Source organism: Cololabis saira, chromosome 5 (assembly GCF_033807715.1).
Source record: "Cololabis saira isolate AMF1-May2022 chromosome 5, fColSai1.1, whole genome shotgun sequence".
Taxonomy (NCBI): Eukaryota; Metazoa; Chordata; class Actinopteri; order Beloniformes; family Belonidae; genus Cololabis; species Cololabis saira.
This window is the reverse complement of record NC_084591.1, coordinates 15,451,178-15,465,534: the sequence shown is the minus strand read 5'-3', so window position 1 is coordinate 15,465,534 and position 14,357 is coordinate 15,451,178. Positions and strand designations below refer to the sequence as shown.

Below are 14,357 nucleotides of genomic sequence, written 5' to 3'. Positions count from 1 at the left end.
GATTGAAGCCAAACCAACATAATTCTTTTAAAAATTCTGGGTGCTCTTTATTATGACTGTTTGAAAGACAAATAATCAGAAGCTTTTATCAACACTGGTGTGGTTATATATTCATATATGTAACTTTTTGTATGGGTGCACATGGCATGAACAGTACTCCAGAGAGTCTGACTGCTGAAAACAGATCATTTTTATCTTTTCTTCAGACACTGTTTCAGCAGGTTCACATGAAACACGTTAACTGCAGCATTTTGAGTTTAACACGCAGCTAAACTCAAATTTGAATGTGACTGGATTGTTGCAGCAACGGCTTAGCAGATCCAGGGTTGAAGTGGCTGGAGAATGAAAGTACACCTTAACCCTGCCAAATAAAATGTGTAATAAATAAATTAGATATATAGCATCCTGTCATTGTTAAAGTGTTTGAAAGGGACGTAATGTGATGATTTTATTTGTCATTGTTTAACATCAGACAATCCATAGTTGTACAAGAGCCAGGCATGTAGGCACAAGAGCAGGTGCCGCTGTGACTGACGATGATGTGAAGGGAGTATGGAAAGCTGTAAATTATACAATAAGACAACGGTTTAAGGACGCTGCATCCAACAGATCAGCTAGGAACCTCCCAAAGGGATTAATAAAGTCGTCTGAATCTGAATTAACAGTAGCTTCTCTGAGTGCACATCCAGCAGTATTGAACATTTCAAAAGACTTGAAGTCAAGGGAGCGTGATGCACCAAAAGTGCTTAATGACCAAATGCACACTGTGTAGGTCAAGGACCCAGCAGGCCAGAAAAGGTCACTGCTCCTGCTGAATCCTCTGATTGAAAGAAGGAAAATGACTCAGTCGGACAAATCCAATCTGATATTATCATTAACATTGTGTGTATGTAGTGATAATCATGCTGAATAAATAATACGCCATAAATTTGCCACCCCCTCTCGATGCTCTTTAATTCAGAAGCAAGACCCTGCATGAACCTAAATGAGGGTTAATGAGAACAAAATTAGTGTGATGGGTCAGCTGATGGTTAAACCACGGGCACAAATGGGGTTTAGGATCTTATTTAACTCTGGGCTTAACTCAAGGGTAAACCCTAAACCGGAGCAAAGCTAATGACAGGACACTAGCAGAACATGGGTGGTCATGTGACATGTGTTTAGGGTGGTGAAGCTTGGACATGAATCTGTTCTGACAGAGTTGAAAAAAAGAGTTGACAGAGTTGAAAAATGAGTTTTTAACATAAACCACACTAATATGAATAGAGCCAGAGACCAAAACTCTATATTTGTTGCCTCACCAATGCCAAGCCCACATTTTATGATTGTCCACGATCTACTCTGCAGCTCAGAAGTGAAAATGGAATTTGCAATCCCATATAGCCTTGAAATGTATTTATTCTTTCTTTCTTAAAGAACATGAATGGACTGAAAAGTACAACATTTAGACATACAATGCTGTTCATCACACAGCAGAGAATCAAAATATATTTGAACACATTTTGTGCCTTTATGTGTTTTTTTTAGGTACAGACCTGTGGGCGCCAGCGAGAGGACCAGGAGATGGAGGAGCAGGGAGAGGCACAGCATGATGTTGAACTCAGAACCACCTGGTGGGGTTACAGCTCCAAGCTCAGCTGATGAAACATTAGCAGGAGCTCCTGGGTTTCCTTTAACAGAACAAGAAAATAGAAATGTTTGTAAAAAGACTGAAAACTCCTGACAGAAGGCCATGTATTTGGTAGCCAGTACTGTGCAAGTTAATGAGACATTCTGCAAACTCCACTGTCTTTCAGATTTCAGAGTAGCACAATAAAAACCTCGTCTACAGTTCAACAATAAACTGCGACCTATTGTCGCCCTGACGGTAGTGTAGCGGCAGAAGAAAAGCATATTATGTTTGGTTTTTTTAAACCGCCTTTCACAAGTAAATTGCAAGTCAAATATAGATTAGAAAAGAGAAAGCACTAAAACTGAATGGAAAGCTCAAATTGCTTCTGGATAATCTGCCATGCAATGCATATTTCTAGCTAAGTAAGGCCACAGTGAAAAGTCAAGAATCAGCATAAATGCCTCTGAAATACTTTGTCAATAATACAACCATATAACAATGGTTACAATGTACGTGTGAGACTACATACAGTTTAATATTTTCCATTTGACTAATGAAGTGTGAGATTTAATATGTTCTGTTTACTGTTTAACCTTTATTACAAGGTCATAGTACAGGGGTATCCAACTAGACTCGGCCGGGGGCCACATCTGCAAAAGGACTGTATGGAGAGGGCCGCACAATTTGAAAATTTGGGGGTTTTCAAAATGTATTTTGCACTCAAAGACGAAGACTTATATAACTTATAATACATTTGTATTATACATTTGAATATATCTAGTTTACATATGAATTATGTATTAATTGTCTCCAGATTTAGTAATTGTGAATGTTAAATATAATATTCAGATAAAGAAATATTATTTTGAATGCAAGTTCATTTTGAAACCATGCATTGTGCAAACTTAATGAAATTGATATTGACCTACTTTTAATAAAACACGCCATAAAGACAAAGCACCACTTTCCACCAAGATTTCCTTATTTGAATATTATATTAAGCATTGAGCACAACCATTTTAGTCCAAAGTAGCCAGTTATAAAAATATTATTAAAAAAAAAAAAAAAAAATTTTTTTCAACAAACACCCCCTTTTTTGAAATATGACCAGGGGCCACATAAACGCTCCTGGCGGGCCGCATGTGGCCCGCGGGCCGCCAATTGAATAGCCCTGTCATAGTATGTTGTGTGTGCTCTGCTGAAGGTTCAGAATGACATCCTCCTGTCCCTGGATACTAATACACCAGTGCTGATAGTGAGGCTGGACCTTACTGCAGAATTCAACACTGGTGAGTCGTGACCACTCGGACCTTCTGAAACGCCTGGATCAACAGGTTGGTCTGCAGGGACCAGTGCGGCAGTGGTTCAGATCCTATTTAGCAAACAAAAGTTTCTCCATTTTGATTAAGGACCTCCCCTCTACGTCAGCCCTTTTGATCTCTTGCATGCCACAGGCATCTATTTTGGGGCCCTGTCATATTTTCATGAAACATGATGCCATTAGGGTCAATCATTTCTCATTATAATGTCATGTTTCATCTCTATGCGGATGATCTGCAACTCTATCTGTCAATCAACTTTACTTCATCAAGTGCCCTGGAATCCATCCGCAGATGCTTAGATGACATTAAACTCTGGCCGTCTCAAAACCTCCTTAACTTAACCCATTCCACCCCAGGGACAGAAAAGCTCATGGGCATTGAAAAATAGGCTTGAGTTTAAAGGGTTGGATGAGAGTAAAACTGAATACATTGTGTTTATTTCTTCCAAGCCCGCTAGTAGTACTGTGTCTTCACTTGTCCCAGGTCTTGAAACTCTTGCCCCTCACATTAATCGTGCCCAGAAATCTCTGAATGACTTTTTAAAATTTGATTAACAGAGTTTAAAATTTGATTAACAGAGTGATTCTGTTGTCAGGGCGAGCTTCCGTCATCTTTTACTCCTAGCAAAAGTCAAGCCATTCCTCTTCACTTGATAAAGCCATTCATGTTCTCATTCGTTTCTGGCTCGATCATTGCAATGTTCTTTATTATGGAATTAACCAAACTTTACTGCATAGTACGCAACTTGTTCAGAATGCTGCTGTTTGCCTGTTGACAAGTACTCGAACACACGACCACATCATTCCTCTGCTGTGTCCTTAACACTGGCTACCAGTTAAATTAAGAATATATTTTAAGCTCTTATTTTTTATTTTTGATGCTATAAATGGCCCGTCTCCTTCATATATACAACATTTATTGTGTTTTTCTTTGTTTCTTTTACCTTTTCTTTTTCCTTTCTATTCTTTTTCTATTGATTGATTTGTTTTGGTGATTTTGTATTGAGGGGGAGGATTTTTTATAAGCCCTTTGGGCTTCTTTTCCTCTCCTGCACAGATTATTTGTCCTTGTATGATAAAATGACTGTGTTATCATTGTGCAAATAAATAAATAAATAAATTAATAAAATATACATATATATATATATATATATATATATATATATATATATATATATATATATATATATATGTATATATATATATTGGGAGTTGATTGACTGAATAAACAAGCGACATACACACATATACACTCACGGGACAACATGCTATCCATCTCTGTATACGTATATGTGTGTGTGTGTGGGGGGGGTATCAGAATCAATGTGCAGCTGACGACAAGCCCTTCCCGCTAGTCACAGTGTGCAAAGGAAGCAGGCTTGGCTCTGCTCCAAATCAGCCTCCAAGGCTCCAGCTTCTTGACAGTTCAACAACCTGATGACTGACATGAGTATGCAGACTCACTTCCACTGATATATGAAAATATATGAACACCAGCTCTGCGAGCAGCAGCTCCCAGCCTCCCTCCCAGTAAGTCAAGATAAAAGCAATGCTGTTTGAGTGAGGAAACACAGAAAAACTACTCTCTGATGATTGACAATGCTTATTGGTTGAGCAAACTTCGCTGTTTGCTCAACCATCAGTAGCCACCTTGGGACCGATCTGCACACAAACGAACAAGAAGAGCAAAAACAGCTTCAAACATGTATAGATCGTTCATGTCAGTATCTTTCAAACTCCAGAAGCAGATGATATTATTAGTCGGATTTCTATTACACTTTTTTGCAAAAGAAAATCAAAACTCTGAATTTGTGATTCTCGTAATTCTCATAACTCTCTCCGATCTCGTCCTGTGAGACTTCATTTCAAAACAATAAAACAATGAAAAAGAAAATCTCTTCGTTGAAAAAGATGGACAAAAAATAATAGGCCAAGAACAGCTGGAAAGTAAGTAGATATTGATGACTTTAGATTGACCGGCTACATCACATCCAGCGCTGCCAGAGACGATGAAATGCACAAAAAGCGTTTCCATTACATTTTTGCATTTAACCTGGATTATCAAATTGCCTGAAAAAACAGCTTTTGAAAGCATACAAAGGTTTTTTTTCAAATTAGAGCCGTTTCCATCGCAGGTTTTCTTTTTCAATATTTGGGTTTTGCACAGGTCTAGGGGTAATGGAAATGCAACTACTGTGATGTTAGGCTAAAATCAGGAGTATTTCCTTGTTGCTCCATCGTTAAAAAATGAGTTCATTAAGGTCATTGAGAACAGGCTTTACCCTCAGCTATGTACCATCTGATCCTGAATTACTTTTTTTGCACAAACTTCTGAATTTATAAAGTCACCATTTTGAGTTCATGAAGTTAAGAGTCTCATTAATTCTGACTTTTTTCTTTTTTTCAAACATTTACACAATGAACAGCCATTCCCACTGTCAGTGAAAATTCTCTCTGAGGAAATGGGTCTGTCTCTCCCATTCTTCAAACCAACTGCAACTGCAACTGGGGGCGGGCTTTATCCAGTGACTCATGCTGGACCGTCCAACAATCGATATTCAAAATAACCAAGTTGGCTGCAGAAATGCTAAAATACTAGTCTGGTTGTCGCCCTGCCTTTGTCACGTGTATCGATTCTCGAATTGTCTGTATATCTATCAAGCAGCATCCAGAGGCAGATTTTTTGTGCGTCCGTTTGTATTGTCCTCTGGAAGTCAAAGTCAAATCCAGAGGAACCAGGCAAATTCTTTGTAGTGAGGAGGAACATAATTAGGATGACAGGCCAGGATAGTTGTGTAATTATGTGCTTTTGGAGTTTTTTTGGCAAAATAAAAATGCCTACACGTACAGCAGTTGTTAAATGAAAGCGTATCACATCTATGACAGCAGTTTTTTTAGTTTTTTTTTACTAATGCAGAACTGAGCATTACTTTAACGGTTATAACTAACCAGTCCCTTGTTTCCCAGGTCTTATTGAATGGTGATTGTTGATTAGAGTGCTACTGAACATCAGGCAGAGACTATTGATCCTCTGTAAACACTCTGCTGTGTCAGCCGCTGGACTTTGTAGGTTTGACAGCAGGACTGAAATCCCAGATCGAACAAAACATTTGCAGTCTTATTATAGAAAACATTACAAAAGATGGGCGTGCATGTAATATGGCAGCTTTGCATGACAAGCAAATTTGCAGTTACAGTAGAACTGAACATGCATGAAGAGGATCCGGTCAGACATACGCCATGCGCCCAGTATTTTAGATGTACTGCAATGTCCAGGCTGTACAGCTCCAGGATTGCTATACAGAGTGGATCTCATCTCTACGTGGGACTGTATCCTAGCAACACCTTTCAAAAGCAGCAGTTTGTGTGCTGCAGGGGGCCTTTTGTGACCAGCAAAGAAACTATGCAAACACGCGTTTTAATCTGGAACAATGGAAGGAAGACATATGATGCTCTGCTCATGTGTTAACGGCATTTAAAGCTTGACAGAAGACAAAGCAGTGAAAGCCTTGTTTAGCTAAACTTTCTTTTTTTAATCCTCAACTCTGCAGCTTTACTACAGCGATAACTGCCATTTCTGTTACTCATAAATCATAGTCTCAATAGATGCACTTAAGAGAATAGAGTAAAACAACTAAAGCATCATTGTAGCACCAGAGTGGCGAAGGAAGTGGGACCATCTCTTCCATTACAAAATGACAATTGATAAATTGCAAAATCACATCAGACCATAAAGTAACCCAGAAAGGTCTTGCAATCAGTTTTAAAACTGCGTCCTGCCTCTCCTGTTTGTTTTTTCTTCTCCTGAGAAGTCGCGCTGAGACGAGTGCCCCAGACATCACTGTAAATCACATGACCCAGACATGAAAGCCCTCAAACCAAGATTTTTCTTCTCTGCCATGAATCAAATCCAGGACACGGCCAGGGCAATTACTGTTTGACATTAGTTTTTAGTGTTTTTTTTATATCAATTTCTTTCTACCCTAAGTTGCTTTTCTGCCTACTTTGCTCCCTTTTCTTGTCCTTACTTTACAACCATCATATTAGCACTAGAAGATGCTTCTGGGGGAGATCCAGAAATACGGCTGCTGAAGTCCAGCGATCAATACTGCCATCAGTGTTTATTAATCACAACCCCAAAAGTTCAAAATTAGTTTTTCTATTTGGGCCCTTTTGGGAGGTACATGAATGAATGGATAACTTTAAAGATTACATTTTTACTCTTCAACCAGTGCAAATCCATTTATGTGAGTTAGGAGGATAAGAAATGGGGATGGGGGAAAGGATGTGGAGGGCTCAGAGTGATAGATTTCAAATCAAGATTTTGCTCTAGCGACCCCATCCCCCTATACCCCTCACCCCCACTTAAATCAGTAACAACAGATTTGGTCTAATCCTGCGAGGAGAAGCCAAACCGGGGTTAACACTGGATTGGTCTTAATCAGTTCTGTTAGTGAAAATGAGCACTGACTAGACAAGTGTCCTCTCCTGGTGCATTGTAATCTAACCCTACATTATATAACTGGACTCCACTTGGACAGAAAAATACTCCAGTAGTGAAGATAGATAAGTAAATCAACAGAAAACTAAATTATTTCCAATATCAAATAACTGTCAGTCGTATCTCAACCAATTTGGGAGGAAGTATGTTTTCTGTCAGTTACTTTATCTCAGCTAAACAAGAAGTACCCCGTTCAAATGAATTTATATCTCACTTGTTGATGCAGTCCAGTCTACCGCAGCATCACAACTGGATAAAATGATTAAACCATCAAAGATCGTTCCATCATCTGGAAACAGATCCTAAACCGATAAAAAAAAAGAAGAAATTCTTCTATTGCTTTTCGAAGATGCAGAGAATATCACAACTGAACCATTTCTGAGCTGCCTGAATCACGGTTCCCATACATTTGTCCTGAACAAGGAAACTCATGAAGGAAGGTTAATCAGAGAAGGTAAATTCTTTCAACAAGAGACCACGTCCCTCCGGTGTTAGCCTCTCTCTGTTCGATCCCCGTAAAACTTCCAGTCCAAGTATCCAATTGACCCTTTGTCAGCCTTCTGATTGGTCCCTTACTGAGCAGTCAGGAAAATCCCTTTCTGTTGCTACATCTGGGGAAGAATATCCCAGCTCAGCACCAGGCAACAACCCATAGCTACAACCGCAAAAGCATTTTATTTATTTATTTATGTTAAAATGGTTAAGTGATGTGATTTGGGCACTCGTAAAAGTGACACCCACTACCCAGAGAGAATCACAGGAATACATTTCATCCCTTTCCCAAAACCAATGATAAATTACAAAAAAGCTGGATGTGGATGGCCAGACTCGGAGTTCAACCCTCCCACCGTGCTTTCAGCTAAACTGATCAAAAGATCTTGTTTTTCCCAAAAATCTCTGTATTTTAAACTCACTACACAGTACCCGAAGTGTTTTTTCCTTTTTATTCATATCTAGTTGCTGTTTATTTTCTTTGGTACATTCATTTGAAATAAAGTGATGGAGTGGACGGGAGAGATGACGGTTTTGTCCGACCTAGCAACAGGGGCGGGGCTTGACAAAGGGTAATTTCAAAATGTTATTACTTGCATATAAAACCCAAAACGGCCGAACTCTGTGATATTTGTAAGACCTGATACTACCTTATGTCTCCGTTCTCAGAGGGCAGGTTTACTCGTAGTTCCTAGAGTATCCAAACATAGATTTGGAGGATGAGTCTTCTGCTATCAGGCACCGTTACTATGGAACCAAGTAACAACTTCCAATCTGGGTGAAGGAAGCTGACACCACCTCCACCTTTAAAACCAAACTTAAAACGTTTGTGTTTAGTAAAGCCTCTAGTTAGTGTAAACTGTAGTGTGTTAGGGCCAGTAGTTATAGCTGCCGCTGCAGGACAAGACCAGAGCAGCTGGTCTTAGACAGAGCTTCATCCTATGCTGCTGTAGACCAACTGTACGCTGCAGGGAGACACCAACATGATCCACTGAGAGGTGCCCATCACCCCTTCTTTTCTTTCTTCAGATCAACCCTCAGTTATTAATTACAAGTATTTCATCACCATGATTGTTCTCTATTGTTCGTGTAGTTTGTTATGCTGGTCAGCCCCCTCTTTTTCTCTTCTGTGCATATTTGCAGACCAGAGCTTCCAGAGCAGCATGCTGCCCTGCAGTCCCACCCTCTGATCATCCCACTGCTTGCTTCCATGTCCGTCTCTGTTGGCTACCTACTGACATCCTGACCTGCAGTCCCGCCCTCTGACCGCCTCAGTGTCTGCTGTCTAAATCTGTTTATAGTCATCCCTGTAGTGCACCAGTTAGCCATTGTGTCTGTGTCTCTCCTCTCTCTGTTCTTCAGTCTCTCTTTCTGATCTCGCTTTTCCTGCTCTGCCCAGCTGGCCTCCGGCAGAAGGATCCCCCCCTTATGATCCTGGTCCTGCTCAACATTTCTTCCCTCCTAAAGGGGAGTTTTTCTTGCCATTGTTTGGCTTAAGGCTTTTCTCCCATGGGGAGTTTTTACCTGCTATTTTTTATGTAATATTGCTCCGTACTCATGTTCTGGGTCTTTGGAAAGCACCTGGAGACAACTTGTGTTGTAATAGAATATAAAAAAAATATAAAAAAATATTGAATTGATTTGAATTTTACTTGTTCAGTCATTTCTTGTGGTCTTCACATCGTTCATGAACTATCAAACATCGATGAGTAAAGCAGTAGGTGAGTATGTTTGCACATAAAGGCTGAATTATGGTTCTGCGTCACACCAACGCAGAGCACACGCCGCAGCCGTGACGCCGTGCTGAACCCTTCAGACTTCTCCGTCTCTCCATTTCGTCGCGGTGCAGTACCCCCCGCGACCGCTAGTTAGCGATCTTTTTCTGAATGGTTTATCCGACTTTTTCCGGTCACAGTAAATCAAAGACATAAGGACAACTATTGTGCAAAAAACCAAAACAAAAAAAATCACATATAAACGAAGAAAAGAGCGCTGAAAGTTCACTACTGCTTCAAACCGGAAACCGGAAATGCTTTGCTTTCAAACGAACCAATCACAGCCCTCTCCGTCTGCGTGTGGTCTGCGTCTCCTCGACGCGTAGTTACAATTTTCGGGAGGTGCACGTCACTGACGCCGCAGGTGACGGCGTGTGTTCTGCGTCGACGCAGAACACACGCCGTAGGCACGGCGCCATTTTGACGCAGAAGCATAATTCAGCCTTTAGTCCTTGTAATTGGGTCATTTCTTGACTTGTTAAAATGTTCCACATTTACAAGGTTACTTTCCAAAGCTAGTTTTTTTCCAAGTTATTGGTTTGCAAGCATGAAGTACCACACAGTGAAATATTGGTATTCAAGTTATGAAAAGACAGGGACAGTTTTCTGTACGAGTCAAACTCTGCTCCAAGATGTGAGTGCAGGATGTTTTATATTGGAGGGTGGTAGTCTAGTGGCTAAAGAGGTGGGCGGGTTCAAGCCATGGAATGGCAACAATGATGAAGCACCTTGGGCCTCTGAGCAAGGCTCTTAACCCTAATTGCTCCCCAGGTGAAATGGTGTGTTTGTACTCTGGTGTGTTTGTAAGTTGCTTTGGATAAAAGCATCTGCTAAATGACAGTAGTAGCAGTAGTAAATATCCTCTACCACCCCTCCTTCCCTCAAAAAAGCTCAAAAAGTCACATAAAAGATTTTGACAGATTTTTGAGCGCAGTCAGTGTACCATAAAAAATTTGTTCGAGGTCAGTAAGCACAACAAAATTAATCTATAAGGCACACCTGATTATAGGGTGCACTGCAGATTGTTGAGAAAAATTAAGGATTTTAATTGCTCTTTTAGTCTTTAAGGAATGCAAACATTAGGCCTTAATCATTCACCTTTGTAAATCTGTGCATAAATGTGTGCATAAATCACTTCCTTACTAAAAACCTATTCCAGATCTATAGGATCACCATGGATCACTCAAAATTGATCTGAGAATGGGGATTAATCCCATAAATGAGCTACTGCAGTTTATTAATCTCCACCCAAGGACCACCACGTACAGTATGCAGAGGTGCATCCCCAAACTGCATGTCTTTAACATGATTCATGCCAAGAAAAGAGAGATTTTTTATATTTTCAGATCCAGAAGACATGCATGCCCCTAACTAAAGGTTTGTTGGCTCACAAATGTTTTACTCTTTTTTTTGTAATCCAATAAATCCATCTGCAGACAAAGGTAACTTTTAAAAGCCAGTTTATTCACATTAGTTTTCAAGTTTTTGATTCATTGCATTTTTTTAATTAATCAATTCCCTTTGGGGATTAACATTTTCAATTGAATTTTGCAAGAAAAGAGGTTTTTACCTTTTAAAAATGACATCTGATGTTTTCACAACCTCCCAGTTCTGGTTGAATTAACCACCTGCAGGTGCTCGGGTAAATTAAGGACTCTGGCACTCCTCATCTCGTGGTTATATTGTGCAGGACACAGCAAGCCAAGCCAAGCAACATCATGTGTACCACTCATTTTTACAGAGTAGATTTGGTTGCACCTATAAAAAGTTCAGAACTTTTAACATTTTTATGAATGTCCAAAAGCAGGTTAACTTCGTTCAGGGAACTGTTTAAACACACATTTGGTGTGCTAATGTTTTATGAGTGAGACCCACATACATACATGTGGTTTTGTGAGCACATTGCACGTTTAAAAGATTCTTCTAACAGGGAGTAGGTTGGATAAGTAGAGCTTTATAATGTGTTGTAACCGCTCCTTTTATTTTTGTATGTTTGCTATTGTTGTAAAGTTATAAAACTTGGGCTCTAGTAAATATATCTTAGACAATCCCCTGGGCATTTTCCAGCATTGTCTAACTTCCACCTGTCAGGCTGTTGGTCCTGTGTGTGATGTCAGAACGACTCCAGGATGCTGAGGGATGGACGGTGTGAAACAACTGCAGCTCTCCGAGGCTTTGACTCAACATCTGACATCAATGTGAGGCCGTACTCCAGTGTCTGTCACAAAGATGTTAGCAGCAAACACATCAGAGCTCTTCAAGCACATTTCCCAAACGACCTGAGCTTGTGTTTGCCCTTCCCTGGACCAGTGTTTAGTACGTAGGTCTGCTTCTTCCAAAGAGACAACATTACTCATCTTATCATCCTGACATACACCGGCCAGAAATATGCTAACATGCTTTGGTATAAGCCACACAAAGCATATTAGAGTCAAATTCTGGAAAGACGTTTTTCATGACAAGAAACAAAAGCATGTTCGATTTTCATCTTCTGTTTGATGTTCTTTCTAGCCACTTTGTTCCCTCAGAAAAAGAACATCCAGTCTTCTGATTTCGTGCTCAAAGTAATTATTAGGCTGCAGGCTTGCAGTTACTATTGTGATTATTATTGATCTTCTCATCTAACTCTTAGAAATAATTCCTCAAAATGCATTTCCCTTGTCACCTGGTTCCCCCTGGCCAGCTGGTTATTGTGAAAATGATTTAAATCACCCAAACCCAACCAGACAGCATATCTCTACTCAAACTGAGTTACGAGATGAAATTATTTGGAAACTAACTCTCCTGCTGTGCAATATCCATTCTTCACGAAATCACTAATTTTGTAGTGCATCACACAATAAGATAAGAAAAGATTGTGTTTCATCAGATCGTATCTGCTGAGAAACAACTAATGGAAGGAGAGGACTATTGATCGTGGTTAAATGAAGATGAAACGGCGAGACATTGAGTCTGACATCATCCCTGAGAGGCTGCTGCATCTTGGTCTGGTGTGAGAAGGGCATTTCTGTTCAATCTGTTCGGGGGTAATTCAGCCAGAGACTGTGGAGCTGTTCTATACACGCGCAGCTGCTAAATTATTAACAAGCATGTTTGACAGCTGGTCTTTAAAATCAACCAAACTGGCAACACTATCAAATATTTCCATTTAGAACTTCAAAACCATTTTTTTTTAGCTATTCCTAAGTGTAAAAATATGATCTCTACTGCTACTATACTATACCATTTCTTTCTTTCACCATTCTCCTTCATAATATATTCTTTTTAGTGAAAAAGCTGTCATCAAAATGCTGTTGTACAGTCCAATGTTGCTGATTTGTGTTCATTCAATGGAGAGTAAGGGGACAAAACAAGGGCAGATTTTCCAGCTGTGAGAAGATCGTCACCTGAGATGACGACATGTTCCAGTTCCTTCTAAGGCCAAATCAGTCTTATTCTGCAACAAGAGGTGGTGACGCATTTCATCAAAACTATGAATTATTTATAACAGCTACATTGATCACAGATGCCAAAATGAGCCTCAGTCGGACTGTTTTTCTCTTTAACCTCGACTCTGAGAGATGTGCTCTCCACTCTGTGGAAAATGATACCTGGTCTCAAAAAAGGGTGGACATGTTTCCTCTCTAAAAGGTCCAATAAGATGACAAAGAACAGTATATGCACATCGATTATCGAAGCCCATTAGAGAGTAATTGAAGCAGTAACTCCAAGACACACAACACCTGCAGAAAACTGTTTTTGTGCAGCATTGAGCTGATGTAAGAGCTGATTTAACACAAAGCAGCTATACTCTTCTGATTGCAACAGCTAGATGTCTTCCACAGCTAGAATGAACTTTTCACATTTTGAAATATTGTGCAACAGCCTCTGGAACTGTCGTCTTCCCGCAAGGAAACGCTCACTTTCTATAAAAAAGAAGGAAAACAAAATTCTAAAACACAAAACAATTTATGAACAGCATCTGAGCTGTGATGCCATCCAACACCCCTGTGGCAAAAAGGCCTCATGTCATTATTTTAGAGAATAGTTTGCTTTGAGCTATAATCCTTTTTCCCCATCCACTTAAAAAACAACAACATTTCAAAAACCTTATGAACCAATGGGGAGTATTATTCATGATGTAATAAAGCTTCCGATGATCTGTTCACGGCTCTTTCTCTGCGTTACTCGGTCTCACTGCCCCTACAGTGCCTCTTTCTCTCCCTTCCTGTCTCTGTCTCTGTTTCTAACCCGATAGAAGCAGCTATGCTAATGTAAACTATTTATCCTAACCCCTGCCGTCAACACAATGCCCCCAGGGCCAGACCGCCTCTGCATCCTCAGCCGGCCTGAATATCAATGACAGCGGTCATTCAAGCCACGAACAGCAGAGCTGGACCTCTGTATGCATTACATTAACCTTAAATCAGGCGGCGCCTATAAAAACATGCAAAACTGCACCACAAACACTAACAAAACATTATCACCATATTTGCCCTTCATGTCAAAGTTTGGTCAACAGATAACAATGCAGCCATGATTTTAATATACGATATAGCAGGGGAAAAAATGAACCATTCCCACCCTCAACTTCAATCACATGAAATGGAACCAGATCCCTGAAAGAGAAGTATGTTTTGTTTACAGCATTCTCAAGCTGTTTTTGTACAGGGATCC

General features: G+C 40.0%; 1 protein-coding gene across 1 annotated transcript in view; it reads right to left on the bottom strand.

The window, feature by feature from the left end:
- cntn1a (contactin 1a) overlaps positions 1 to 14,357 on the bottom strand; it is an 84,921-nt gene that overhangs the window by 36,249 nt on the left and 34,315 nt on the right. The window contains exon 2 of the mRNA XM_061721066.1: positions 1,536 to 1,670. Coding sequence (XP_061577050.1) covers positions 1,536 to 1,590 — 55 coding nt within the window. The 5' untranslated portion in view covers positions 1,591 to 1,670. The remainder of the gene's footprint in view (positions 1 to 1,535; positions 1,671 to 14,357) is intronic.